A 15,084-nucleotide genomic window follows, 5' to 3' on the forward strand; every position below is an offset into this window, starting at 1 on the left:
TCATATTTAGGCAAACTCTTTGAACGGATTCTTGCATGCCGGCTGGAAACATATCTTTTCACTATCGGACTCATTGATAGCAACCAAGAAGGCTTCTCAAAAGGTAGAAACACTATAAGGTATCTGCACAGGCTAACAGCTGGAATTAAAGGAGACATGATGAAAAAACTGACCGTTCTCTGCCTATTCATTGACTTCGAAAAAGCATTTGACTCGGTGTGGAAACAAGGCCTGCTAGTGAAACTATGGAAGGTTGGTGTGCATGGATGCTACCTAAGAACAATTGATAGTTTCCTCTTTGGGAGGACGGTAAGCCTCCTCCTAAATGGTTTCATTGGTCCTGTTAGGATGTGCCTCGATTATGGGCTGCCACACGGCTCTGTTCTGTCACCAATCCTCTTCAAATTTTATGTGTTCGACATGGAGACCCTGTGTCAACTGTATGAGCAGATTCAGGCCTTCAAATTTGCAGATGATGGAACCATCAAAGTGACTGGAAAAGATCTTGAAGAATGTCTCTTTTACCTAGAGCTGGCGATGGGATTCATAGGGGAATGGACTTCTCAATGGAGGATGGTCATAAACTGTAATGTGAATAAAACAGAAGTTATATGTTTCCAATGCCAAGATGCTTCAGCTGTTCCCAAATCCTTTGATCTATGTGGAAACACCATCTATCTCACAGACAGCAGCAAAGTACTTGGTATAACACTTGACAGTAAGTTGAACTTCAAGCAGCACAGCCAGGATGTATACAACAAGCTAATCTACCGCTGGGTTTGTCTGAGCAGGTATACAAACCGTAATTGGGGGATGAACCAAAAGGTCCTAGTGAGGTTGGCCAAAACTGTGATGTTTTCCTCCCTCTTCTATGGCTCGTTTATCTGGCAAACTAATGCCAACATGCTGGAACTGAACAAACTTTGGCACAAGGTTGCAAAATCTGCTGTGGGAGCAGTCTTCAATGTTCAAAATGCCATACTAGAGGTCATCTTGGGAATACCCCCACTCCGGGTTACAAACAGAATAATATCGGTAAAGCACTACCTGAAGGTATTCAGTAGTATACATATCGATGTACACCATGACTTCATATGCAGAGAGATAGAATCCGGAAACACAAAAATTCTGGGCCAGATGCGGGATGTGTTGAAATTTCTAAAGTGGAAGGTTGAAGTACATGCTGACTCTGTTCTGCCAGGTGATGCAATAATAATTGGACTGAATGATGCCTCGAAATTGTTCGAGCTCTCTAGGAAAGCCTGCCATTACACCAAGGTCTCTATCAAACAATTCACTGAATTCGTATGGCAGGAATCTATTAAGAACCAGTTACAAATGGAGGGCTGGTCTCAAATTCCCGTGGTGTCTACCACCCCCTGAAGTTCCCTTATCATACTAGCAGAGAAACTGAGGTTCTAGTCATGAGCTTGTTTTACAAAAACAATCTTCTAAACTCATTTCTTTTTGTCCTTGACAGACTGAAATGGCCATCTCCCTATTGCTCCTGTGGTCATGAAGAACAAACTGCAATTCATATACTGACTAGTTGTGGTCATGTTGACGAAGACCTTAGGGACCAAGCCTCATATCTTCTCAGTATTGGTAACGAGGTCTCCAATCTGGAAGATCTGGGTACTCCACACTTGGCGATCCTAAACTGCTCCAGAGATCCAAAGTTCATCCAAATCTGCAGTGAATGTGTAAATAATGATGACCTCAAGCTAAGAAGGAAGATCTGTATTTCTACAGGGCCCACCCACGCCTAGCTGGGGAGTCAAGTCCCTACACTAGACGGCCAATGCTCTATCCATTGGTATGTACGCGGCCTTACCCAGGCCTGTAATAAATGGGGAGTCCCTCTTAGGACGACCAGTGCTAGACACTGTTTACTACTGACTGAATGGAAACCTACTTTACTCTTCGGATTGGTAGAACCTGTCTGGTTACATGAACATTGGAGCTAGTTTTATATTAACTCACATGATATTATTGTTGACTTAGACTGCTTGGATGTATCACATCTCAACCATTGTTGGGTGTGTTACTTTGTTTTGGGCTTCACTTTTAAGCTTTATTGATTTTATCTATAAAATTGCATCTCCATTGATATTTATGTAACTCGAAAAACTTTTTCTACCAAAAACGTTTTTGATCGGGAATCGTCTTTAAATTATTTTGGGGAATATTTTGACTTGATATAACGACGTCGTCGTAATGACACAAGTGACTGATCAACCACCTTATTTGATAGTGTTTTTACAAATAAAGTATTTATATTTTTAACTTGGGGTGTAAATATTTTTAGGGTTTTTATTTTTTAAATTTCAGATCTTTCATAAATAAATAAATAAATAAATAAAGTCAATTTTTACAGCACAGCAATATATATCTAAATATCAGATCCTCTGTAATCATAATGTATAAAACTATTTGTTACTAAAATGCTCATTGTAGCCTATAATATTTAGATTTTCATCATCATCATATGAAAAAATATTTCGTGTGCCATGTTTACAAGCAAATATTTAAATTACTTAGATGGACTTTAACTGACTGATAATCAATTTGTGGGTCGGCACAGCTCCGAGTCATATCAAGTATGATTGGAACGACAATTTTCAAATATTTTTTATTGGTTGATCAGGTATGAGTATACTGTCACAAAGATAAACCTAAATATTATATATATGCTACAACATACAAAGCCCGTGGTAACAGAAATGAAGCTAGTAGTATTCTTTGAAAAAAGTTTTAATCGAATCCAAAAATATCCATCCCAGCCAAAAATACAGCCAATTCCAATTGGCTCAATAAGGCTCTTGGATCTCCAATGAGTATGTACACTAGCCATGAGAGACAGAAGAAAAACATGTACAACAAAAGGATTGTCGAGGTGGAACATGGAACATTTACACCAATGCAATAGTCCTATTGAAATGGGAAGAGAAGCAAATACGTTCTTCAAAAAGTTAGCTGATAGAATGTCTAGAAAATCAGGCCAAAGGTACAGTGAAGCGATGACTTTTATCAGGAAAAGAATAAGATTTGACTTATTAAGAACGACAATTATTGCTCTAAGAGGAGAAAGAGGGATAAAAAGTGGTAGTATAGTTAAGATATCAGATTGAGATATTAATTTAGAGCCAACAAATTGAATTGGCTACTTTTACTACTACAACAAAGGGTTTTTATATAGAATTTTTATATAGAATTTTTATATATGGTTATTGTTATATTATGGGTATATTGTTTGAATAATTTTCCCTTTTTTTTATTTGAATGTTAAACACTTTAAACACAACGTAATTACCACAAAACCGATCAAGATGCCGTTCCAACAATTCTTGTTGCACGTGTGCATTACAACACTATTGCTATGCAACCTTTTGATTTTTACCTAACTTCTTATTTCTTATCTATTTGCACGTGGGTGGTCGTACATACATAAATAATTCTTTGAATTATAAGTAAGACTAGAAAACCCGTGGTCACAGGGAGGAAGCTAATATTGATAGTATTTTTTGTTAGTAACTTTAAATCGCGTCAAAAAATATCCTACACAACCGAAGATACAGCCAATTAAAATGTTGCTTGTACTAAAACTAAACACAGCGTAATATCAACAACCCTTTTAGGGTTTATGAGGCCTGTCATAAACTGTGCTTTCTAAAATTGTCATTCCAATTGAGATTAAATGATTGAAATAGTGCCATCTTAGGGGGGGGGGGGGGGGGGCTTCGCCATCTTAGGCGGGCCCTTTGTTACACCACTGCTTTGTGTAGTTCACAGTCTGAACAAGTCAGTCGAACAACACATGGCCATTACCTGCCTCTCAATCTTTTTCTACTCTTAAAATTTTATATATAAATCTTCAAATAATTTATAATTTGTACAATCACAATATTTTACCAGGTATGGAAAAATTAAGCAGCGAAACAATTCGATCAGTTTGTAGTGGACAAGTTATAACATCTCCTTATTCCATAGTTAAAGAGTTAGTTGAAAACTCTCTTGATGCAGGATCTTCTATTATTGAAATACGACTAGTAAGATACAAATTTTGCTGCTTGTATTTTTTCTACAAGTTCCGTAAAATACTGAATTTAGATAAGGAAAACAAAATTTAAGGAAAAGATATGTTTGACATTTAGCAATTGGCCACAATGTAATGTTTCATGATTTTGCTTATTTTTAAAAACGACTGTAATTACAGGAAGATAACGGTTTGAGTAAAATTGAGATAAGAGACAATGGCTGCGGTATTGAAGAACAAAATCGGTCCTCTGTAGCACTTCCTCATTTCACATCAAAACTGAAAGTTTTCTCTGATATTTCTGGTGTGAATACATATGGGTTTAGAGGGGAAGCAGTTTCAGCCATTTGTTCTGTTGCAAAATTGGCTATGATAACTCGACAGTCATCCGACAAAATTGGTTAGTAGCTTCTTCTTGAATCTCTTGTAAGAATTTACTATTTGAACAACTTTGTATCAATTTCTCTAAACTTGATTCTGATAAATCGTTGTTGTTAGTTACAAGCTTTCATGGTGACTTCTGAATTTTGAACAATGACATGGCGAAAATTTTGCTTATTTAAAACAAGTATTGCTGTATTGTATACATAAATATACTATCTGTGAAAGTTTCATACCAAAAAGCAAAGAAAACTATTACCATCTTCCATGCAGCCACGGCCCAGGCCTTCTAATCTTGAAATGCACATGTGCACAGGCAAATACTATAGGTGTGGCATTATGATCGTTGTGATAAGTGTGATTTACATTTTAAACAAAAGTATGTATCTTTGGTTCGGTGGGATATTTTTTGATACAATAAAGGGGGTGTCCAACCCCAAAAAAACCCTAAAATACCCATTTTACCTCAAATTCCCGTTTTGGGGTAAGTTTTTATGGGTTTTTTTGGGCTTTTTCACCTCGTTTTTGTAACTTTTCATCCAATTATTTAAAAACCAAAATATACAAAAATACATAAAGCAAATGAAACATATCATAATTGATAGTGGGGATGATGGAGGGTAACATATATAACTTGGTCTCGATTGAATATAGGTGTAAATAATATCAATTCTAACATTTTTTTGTAATAAAAACCCAAAAAAACCCAACTTTACCTCAAATTTCCATTTTGAGAATAGGTTTTTTTGGGGTTGGACACCCCCAATAAAAATCACAGAATACTATTAGCTATTTCTCTGTGACCACGGGCTTTCTAGTAATCTATTTATTTTTCATAATTTCCAACAGCTAAATCATACACTGTGAGCTCTGTTGGGGTTCTGACCGATACAGGAACTTCTCACAACAATGTTGGCACAACTTTCATAGTGACTGACCTCTTCAAAAATTTACCTGTCAGAAAAAAGTTCTATCAGGTTTGTAGTTTTGATAATTCTGAATATTACTACAGTAAAACCCCGATTTACCGCAAACCCTGATATACTGGGGCTATTTTCTTTCCTCCAAATAAGAACTTAACATGTATAATGTAAACAAACAAAACCCTGATTTACCGCGAACCTTGATTTACCGCGGATTTTTTCTTTCCCCAAACTCCGCGGTAAATCAGGGTTTAACTGTATTAAGCATTAAGAAAATTATATTTTTTGTTGGTACCATTTAATTTATTTGTCCATTATCTTTGCAATTCTGTCAACTGAACTTTACATACCGATAGGGTAAAAAAGGAAAGGAACAGTTGAATGAGATTGACAACTTTGTCCGTGGGATAGCTATTGCAAATCCCTCAGTTCGGTTCATGCTACGACACAACAAACAGTTGGTCTGGCAGCATGCCAGCTCAAAACAGCTCAAAGACAGCTTATCCAGTGTGTATGGAAATATTGGTGATATGACCAGTATATCTTACTGTAGTGATGGTGAAAGGTTTGTTGACATCCCTCTTTTTGTTGTTATACCTTGTGCATTTGATCCATTGTTGAAAATTGATAGCAGCTGAATATAAGAGAGGGCTCGACTTATCCAATGTCCATATTAACCTATATAATATGTAATATGAGCTTTAATCAGATAATATTACATAATACATGATTTCAGTGATTACCACGAATATCGGTTAAAGCTTTATATCTCATCTAAATTTATTTCTTAACAATCAGTCCAAATGGTTGGTGACACACTATATTTCAGTGGAGTGAAAATAACTGGTATGCTGTCAGCCACAGCCAAGTCTGCACGGAAACCTCCATTTGTAATAGTTAACAAAAGATTGGTAAAGTTTAAAGCTTTATTGAAGTCTCTTAAAAAGCTTTACGATAATTCATTTCCAAATGGAGCTGTGATTATCAGCCTTGAATCATCACTTATCGATGTTAATGTCGAAGTAGATAAATCCGCTGTTATTTGTAGAAATGAAGCTGAATTGATTTCAATTGTTGAAGATATTGTCAGAAAGCAAGTCCTTAATGTGATAGTCCCTCTTGAAGAAGAGTCGATGAATCAGACTCAGGATTTTTATGACCGTAACCTGACATCTCAGTCAACTGTATCGGTATCATCATCTCCAGAATCCAAACTAGCAGATAAAAGTACAATGGAAACAACAAATAACTGTGCTCAAGGGTCATTTCCACTGAAAATTAGCACTATTAACAAGATTTCAGCTTCAGATAGAAAGAATGACCAAAAAGGCCATTTATTCTGCAGTACTCCTGAAATTCTTGGTGGGATATCAGACTCACATAACATTACTGACCTCTCCAGTCCTCCTGATTATTCGGAAAATAAAACTATACTTGACCTTGATAATTCCAATAGAGTCCCAAACAAACCACCAATCTATTCTGAAGATGAAGAGGAACAGGTCACTTCAGCAGTAAATCTATCTATTTGGTCTGATTTAGAGAGAGAACTTGATTCACAAGAATTATTTAGTCCAACTTCACTTGATGAAGATCAGGAGGTCAAACCAAACTTGATCACTGGCCCTGGCATTATTACGAATGAAATTACACCACTTAAAGACACGGATAGAAAATCTCAAGTGGTTCCTAAAAAGTTGGACAATATCCTTCACAACTCCGATGGATGTAAAAGTAAAACTGAAAATAAGGGCCCAAAACAGTCATCAATATATTCCTTTAGTCAAGGCAACTCCGAATTCAAAATGGAATTCATCTCACCCGAACAAATAATGAAACAGGCAGCTAAGAATGTAGCATGCAATAAGAAAAGAGAGAAGAGTATTTCTCCAAACTTGGCTGACAAAAGAAGAAAACTGTCAACCCCTTCACCGAACGGTAAACCTCCTAAACGTAAGTTCAACTGTAACATGCACTACCTTAAAGAAAATTTACTGTTCAAGAAAAAGAGTAATGGAGTTGTTTCTTGCCCTAAAGCATTGAAGCTCGGCAAAGAGTGGATAGTGTTGTGGGAGGATAAGATCTTTGCTTTTAATCCAACTAGGGCGCAGGAAGTGAATCTCTACAGAAAACTCATGGGATCTCATTCCTTAAAATATGGACCATGCCTGCCTACCTCTGATGATTCTCTCGATTTGAGGCCCAGTGATTTGAAATTGGAGCTGTATTCATTTCTAATGTCTTGTCCAACATCAGAAGATCCCATGGGAGAGCACTCGTATGTTAACGAGAAATCACTGGCTATTAACGGTATTCGTATCAACAAAGTAAATGATGGGCTGTTCAAGATAACTAATGTTTGTGATGATGTACCGGAGTTTGGGAAAGAAGATGTGATAGAAACATTGGAATTGATTGTGCGGCATAATAACTCAACACGTGATTCAGATCTGGCGATTTGTGACTACAGTTCGGTTCGTTGTGATAAAATATGCCAGTTTCTGAAAGGTAAAGCTGCAAAAGTGAGCAAAGCTTTTGCGACATTCGAGCCAACCCCAACAGATGTGATGGACTTGTTTTCTAACACTCACCAAGCAGATTCTTGTGTACATGGAAATAGTTTAAAAGAAGTTTTGTGGGAATTTTAGAAATTAGACTTTTTAGTAGAAGGGAATGTGTGAAGGCCAGCCATCAAGTGACCCCCAGCCACTCACAGCACGCCCCCAGGTCACGTGACAGCACGTCACGTGACAGATCACATGTCATGTAACCACGTGACAAGCTCGTTAATTAAATGTCAAGGTCACGTGACATTTGATTGACCAATGAGGAGCCAGAACGTCATGACGAATCAATCAATAATCCCGACTGAAGGATCTAAAGTCTGATTAAACGGTTGCCAAGCAGGTTCCTGTTACTTGATCACCGGTCACGTGTTTAGCTTAAGCATCATGTGACATGAATGTTATTTGAACCTCGAGATCACGTGACAGGAGTCACTTGATTACCCGTCAGAACGTCATGATGAATAAATCAATAATCCTGTCTAAAGGATCTAAAGTCTGATTAAACGGCTGCCAAGCAGGCTCCTGTTACTTGATTACTGGTCAAATGATTCTTTACGATTTACCCCGGTCCAGTCACCACTCCAAATAAGCAGAGGGTGACATAACGAAATGTGGTGTAGGGTTACCATCACTCGACCTCCTGGAAATTACAAGTCTTATCATCAATTTTCTGACATTTAAGCAATAGCTACAGTATCTGAACCACATTTTCACCCTTTAAGATATAACAACTGTTAGGTAGCCTAGTGGTTAGAACATCCGTCTTCTGCACAAAAGGTTCAGGGTTCAAAGTCGAGTCTAGGGAGTAGCTAAGGCTCCATACCATTCACTATTATTAACTATTAAATTTGCTTGTTATAAATTTGATAAATTTCGAGAGACAAATAAAACTACCGTTTAATTGATAATTTGTTGTTGTCAACATTATAATCATAAATTGAAATCATCAAGAGTAAGATTGGGTACATAAATCATTGTATAACAGTTGCACGTTAATGGTGTTCTAGTACAGGTAGTTAGTTCCACCAACTACTTATTCAGATAAAGTTTGAGAATCTTATCGACAATAGTTGTGTTTTCGTTCATCAGTTTGTTTACATCAGATAGACTTGTAGTGGTGATAACTGCATCCAATAGAGATCGTTCTTCCAAACTTAAAATATCTGTTAGGTCTTCTCCGCTGTCAATTAAACGCTGCTTCAAGACAACAAACAATTCGGTTTTCATCATGTATGAGAATAAAATGTCAAAACATTTATTTTGCTCTTTACACAATTTACTTTGTAACAGGACGTCTAGAGATTTAAGTAAACTCGATATCTTTTTACTGTTTGGTTGTTTGATGGGTACTCCTTTCCGCTTGCCTACGTGTTGCCAGTCAGTATCAGATTCTAACTCTTTAGCACTATATTCTTTGTTGGACTCATCATCGCTACTTGTTACACCACTAAATTCATCATCACCACTACCTGGTACATCAGAGTTAGAACCACCTTGCTGAGATTCTTCAGAAACTATTGTATCAGCATCTGAACATACAGAATCAGGACCCTCCATTTTGACATCAGTCACATCTGAGTTAGCTTTTGACAGCGGCTGTAGAATTGCAGAACTTTCATCTGACTCTCGGTTCTCTCGATGATACCTACTAATGTGTGAGTACAGACTATATTTATTGGCAAAAGACTTGTCACAGAATGAGCAGGTTACAGAATTCATAACTGCAGTACAAACGTTTTATAATGCTATGCAACAACCATTATATAGCAATAATCGCATAAAATCGCAAATAATCGCAAAATAATCGCATATAATCGCATATAATAGCATATAATAGCATATAATAGCATAAAATTGCAAATAATCGCATATAATTGCAAAATAATTGCATAAAATAGCATATAATAGCATATAATCGCATATAATCGCATATAATAGCATATAATAGCATATAATCACATCTAATCATATATAATCACGTATATTATCTCTTAAAATCACATTTTATTATTTATACTCGCAAATAATTGCATATAATTGCAAATAATCGCATATAGTAGCAGGGTGAATATGATCCAACGTATGCATTCAACCTATTAAAGATCTTTTCAAAGATTTATTTTCATGCTGATTGCCAAGCATCATCCTGGAGATGGAACTGTAACTCTTGAGTATACCAAAGACTGCACCCAACATGTAGGAATACTTCCTAGTGGGGACTTTAAAGGACCACACCAGACAGGACAAGGAGATCATGGTAAATTCTACGTCAACTAGTCAGACGGAGATCATCTTCGAGATCTATCACTTTCTGGATTATCATTCATAACCAGTAGTCAGCGCACCATTGATTTCTGCTTTCAAATGATAACTGCTAATACTCTTATCGATTTTATTGCACAGAAACCAGCATTTGACTGGGACCGGGGCTGGGATAGCTCAAAATTGCTAATCCCGGTACCGGGATTCCCGGTACCGGGAATCCCGGTCGATTACTGGTGCATGCAACTGACCTTGTTTGGGTATCAGGTGATTTTTCCTGCAATTTGGTAATTGTGAAACATCACCTTGGATTTCTGTTGTCACAAAACGTACCTTTTTAGACCTTTTCTCAAAGCATATAATAGCATATAATAGCATATAATAGCATATAATAGCATATAATAGCATATAATCACATGTAATAGCATTCAATCACATATATAATCCATTGGGTGGGCGAAAATTGTCCCCTCGACAGTTGACCCCCCGACAATTAACCCCCCGACAATTGACACCTCGACAATTGACCACCTGACAATGTAACTCAATACAACATCACCTCATACCATACTCCTCACGGTTCTCTTGATCTAGGAAGAATGCACCTTTGTTGTGGTGTGCCGCACTCCACATGAATAGATTCCCGGAAAATTCAGATGCTCTCCCCATAGCTAGTGGCACAGACGGGAATCGAACCCGGGACCCTGTGAATGCGAGGCATTTCACAAGCAGGCAGACTAACGAACTGTGCCACATAGCAATTTATAACTATAATGTATTATTTTAAACTGACAAGCTCGTAAATGAAATGTCAAGGTTACGTGACAAGTTAATTGACCAATAAGAAGCAAGTACGTCATAAAAGCATCCGTCACGTGATATTCGTAACGATCTTGTTAAACATGTTCATATTTTCATTTTAACAGCGGTCCAGCTGGAGCCTCAGGTTAGTGAGTTAACGGCAACTTTCCTATGCAGGACAATGCGGGTTCAAATCCCGCCTAGCCTACTTCTCCAGATGGATCGCTCTTTTAAAACATTTGATTTTATTTATTTAAACGTAACAACCATTGGTATTCATTTAATATATAAATGCGATTATAAGATATTATATGTTATTATATGCAATTATATGAATATATGTTGGAGATGTTACTATAACTCTTGAGTCTACCGAATGCGATTATATATGCTATTATATGCTATTATAAGCTATCATATGCGATTACATGATATTATATAATGCTATTATATGCGATTATATGATATTATATGCTATTATATGCGATTATATGCTGGCGATTGAACTGTAATTCTTGAGTCTACCGAATGCGATTGTATGTTATTATTACATGCAATTATATGCAATTATATGCAATTATATGCTATTATATGCTATTATATGCTATTATATGCTATTATATGCTATTATATGCTATTATATGCTATTATATGCTATTATATGCTATTATATGCCATTATATGCTATTATATGCTATTATATGCTATTATATGCTATTATATGCTATTATATGCTATTATATGCTTTGAGAAAAGGTCTAAAAAGGTACGTTTTGTGACAACAGAAATCCAAGGTGATGTTTCACAATTACCAAATTGCAGGAAAAATCACCTGATACCCAAACAAGGTCAGTTGCATGCACCAGTAATCGACCGGGATTCCCGGTACCGGGAATCCCGGTACCGGGATTAGCAATTTTGAGCTATCCCAGCCCCGGTCCCAGTCAAATGCTGGTTTCTGTGCAATAAAATCGATAAGAGTATTAGCAGTTATCATTTGAAAGCAGAAATCAATGGTGCGCTGACTACTGGTTATGAATGATAATCCAGAAAGTGATAGATCTCGAAGATGATCTCCGTCTGACTAGTTGACGTAGAATTTACCATGATCTCCTTGTCCTGTCTGGTGTGGTCCTTTAATGTCCCCACTAGGAAGTATTCCTACATGTTGGGTGCAGTCTTTGGTAGACTCAAGAGTTACAGTTCCATCTCCAGGATGATGCTTGGCAATCAGCATGAAAATAAATCTTTGAAAAGATCTTTAATAGGTTGAATGCATAAGTTGGATCATATTCACCCTGCTACTATATGCGATTATTTGCAATTATATGCAATTATTTGCGAGTATAAATAATAAAATGTGATTTTAAGAGATAATATACGTGATTATATATGATTAGATGTGATTATATGCTATTATATGCTATTATATGCGATTATATGCGATTATATGCTATTATATGCTATTTTATGCAATTATTTTGCAATTATATGCGATTATTTGCAATTTTATGCTATTATATGCTATTATATGCTATTATATGCGATTATATGCGATTATTTTGCGATTATTTGCGATTTTATGCGATTATTGCTATATAATGGTTGTTGCATAGCATTATAAAACGTTTGTACTGCAGTTATGAATTCTGTAACCTGCTCATTCTGTGACAAGTCTTTTGCCAATAAATATAGTCTGTACTCACACATTAGTAGGTATCATCGAGAGAACCGAGAGTCAGATGAAAGTTCTGCAATTCTACAGCCGCTGTCAAAAGCTAACTCAGATGTGACTGATGTCAAAATGGAGGGTCCTGATTCTGTATGTTCAGATGCTGATACAATAGTTTCTGAAGAATCTCAGCAAGGTGGTTCTAACTCTGATGTACCAGGTAGTGGTGATGATGAATTTAGTGGTGTAACAAGTAGCGATGATGAGTCCAACAAAGAATATAGTGCTAAAGAGTTAGAATCTGATACTGACTGGCAACACGTAAAGGGTGAAAATGTGGTTCAGATACTGTAGCTATTGCTTAAATGTCAGAAAATTGATGATAAGACTTGTAATTTCCAGGAGGTCGAGTGATGGTAACCCTACACCACATTTCGTTATGTCACCCTCTGCTTATTTGGAGTGGTGACTGGACCGGGGTAAATCGTAAAGAATCATTTGACCAGTAATCAAGTAACAGGAGCCTGCTTGGCAGCCGTTTAATCAGACTTTAGATCCTTTAGACAGGATTATTGATTTATTCATCATGACGTTCTGACGGGTAATCAAGTGACTCCTGTCACGTGATCTCGAGGTTCAAATAACATTCATGTCACATGATGCTTAAGCTAAACACGTGACCGGTGATCAAGTAACAGGAACCTGCTTGGCAACCGTTTAATCAGACTTTAGATCCTTCAGTCGGGATTATTGATTGATTCGTCATGACGTTCTGGCTCCTCATTGGTCAATCAAATGTCACGTGACCTTGACATTTAATTAACGAGCTTGTCACGTGGTTACATGACATGTGATCTGTCACGTGACGTGCTGTCACGTGACCTGGGGGCGTGCTGTGAGTGGCTGGGGGTCACTTGATGGCTGGCCTTCACACATTCCCTTCTACTCTTTTTGTATTTAATTTCTTCGAAGGGCTTTTAAATCTGATTGTTTTATTTTCAATATTTTTTAATCAAGTTGTTGTTTTTAATTTTCAATGTCTAATTATCAGACTGTAGTTCTTTTTTGATGATTCAAAAATCTGGTACTGTGCGATTGTATGTGATCAAAAATAGGCAGTTTTTCAGTTTTTCTCAGATATCTGCAAAAATAATTAGGATTCCTAAATTATTCGAGAAGTTTGGACATTTAGCAGCTTGAAATTATAAAACTCTGTGATTTTTTCATGTCCTTGATAATCAACACTCAGTTAGCAGACAATGTCGAAAGTGCAGATATCAAATGTCGTAGTTTTGAACAACCCATCTCCTTTCCAATCCCCCTTCCAGTTCGAAGTGACACTAGAGTGCATCGAGGACCTTCCAAGTGGTTTGTAGATAATTTGATTTCAATTGATTTTGACGTAATCAGAATTTTAGATTTCCAACATTTTGAATTAGTGCCATATTTTCAGTATAATATTCGGGTGTCGAAACACCACAATTTACAAGCTTTGTTCAAAATTTAGGGTTTAAACTAGTAGGACAAAACAAATATTTTAACTTAAGCACTAACCAACTAATAAACTAAAACAATTAATGACAAACTAAAACCAATAAATATCCAGATATCGAGTGTAAGATAGTGTATGTAGGGAGTGCAGAATCAGAAGAATACGACCAAGTTTTAGACAGTGTGTTGGTCGGACCAGTTCCGGCTGGGAGGCACATGTTCGTTTTCCAGGTAATGTCCTCTTTGGTGAATATTATTTGCATAACTTAATAATACGTTTAAACTCAGTTTGTGGTTATAATACCAATGTAATAACTGTCATACCAAAAACGGTTTAAAACGAAATATCACGAACTTTTACACGTTATCATCCTTCAGGCCGAAGCACCAGACCCTTCCAAAATTCCTGTACAAGATGCCCTGGGAGTAACCATAGTTCTTGTCATATGTTCGTATATGGGCAAGGAGTTTGTCAGAGTGGGGTATTACGTTAACAACGACTACACTGATCCAGAGCTCAGGGAGAATCCTCCAGAGATCCCACAATTTGACAAGGTGTGTGTAAAATCAAATCTCACGCAATTTTCGTGTTTCCAAATTAAATTAATTTCATTCTTTCAATCATTTCACTGCCAAACTAGAAAGTGAGGGCTGATACCGCCACATACTCAGCGGTGACAGTGTTATAATTTACACGGAAAACAAGAAAGAGACCACGTGACCCAAAATAGGAAGTACAGCTCAGGTCAACCAAGTTAAAAAGTAGGACAGCATAAAAATTGTGAATGACATCCGCCTGAACACTGGAAGGGGTAAAAAGTCTTAAACTAAATTCAAAATTTTTATTCCATCAAAGTTTTCTCCGTGTCACTCTCACCGACCTCACTGATTCACTGTGATTGGTGACTGGTCAAAATGTGTGCTTTGTTCTAGAAAAACACTTTATTAGAA

The 15,084-nt window shown here is 36.8% G+C and overlaps 2 protein-coding genes across 3 annotated transcripts in view; both read left to right on the top strand.

The window, feature by feature from the left end:
• The window catches only part of LOC134820646 (GTP-binding protein SAR1b-like), a 31,900-nt gene that overhangs the window by 1,873 nt on the left and 14,943 nt on the right, over window positions 1-15,084 (top strand). The window contains exons 2-4 of one of the 2 annotated variants that reach the window (XM_063831151.1): window positions 13,892-14,010; window positions 14,249-14,364; window positions 14,512-14,688. The exons of the other annotated variant lie outside the window; for it this stretch is intronic. Coding sequence (XP_063687221.1) covers window positions 13,902-14,010; window positions 14,249-14,364; window positions 14,512-14,688 — 402 coding nt within the window. The 5' untranslated portion in view covers window positions 13,892-13,901. The remainder of the gene's footprint in view (window positions 1-13,891; window positions 14,011-14,248; window positions 14,365-14,511; window positions 14,689-15,084) is intronic. 2 annotated transcript variants of the gene reach the window in all.
• Window positions 3,918-7,996, top strand: LOC134820645 (PMS1 protein homolog 1-like). The gene is made up of 5 exons (XM_063831149.1): window positions 3,918-4,049; window positions 4,217-4,436; window positions 5,267-5,394; window positions 5,697-5,905; window positions 6,170-7,996. The coding sequence occupies exons 1-5, from the start codon at window positions 3,918-3,920 to the stop codon at window positions 7,986-7,988; spliced, it is 2,508 nt and encodes an 835-aa protein (XP_063687219.1). The 3' UTR covers window positions 7,989-7,996.

The sequence above is a fragment of the Bolinopsis microptera genome, chromosome 9 (genome assembly GCF_026151205.1).
Source record: "Bolinopsis microptera isolate Bmic1 chromosome 9, MBARI_Bmic_1.0, whole genome shotgun sequence".
Classification (NCBI taxonomy): Eukaryota; Metazoa; Ctenophora; class Tentaculata; order Lobata; family Bolinopsidae; genus Bolinopsis; species Bolinopsis microptera.

Bases quoted from the DNA above. Each gene is read 5' to 3' on its own strand.
- LOC134820645 (XM_063831149.1), top strand. From the start codon at position 3,918: ATGGAAAAATTAAGCAGCGAAACAATTCGATCAGTTTGTAGTGGACAA. The intron at 4,050-4,216 runs GTAAGATACAAA...CTGTAATTACAG, and splicing joins CTATTATTGAAATACGACTA to GAAGATAACGGTTTGAGTAA. The intron at 5,395-5,696 runs GTTTGTAGTTTT...ACATACCGATAG, and splicing joins TCAGAAAAAAGTTCTATCAG to GGTAAAAAAGGAAAGGAACA.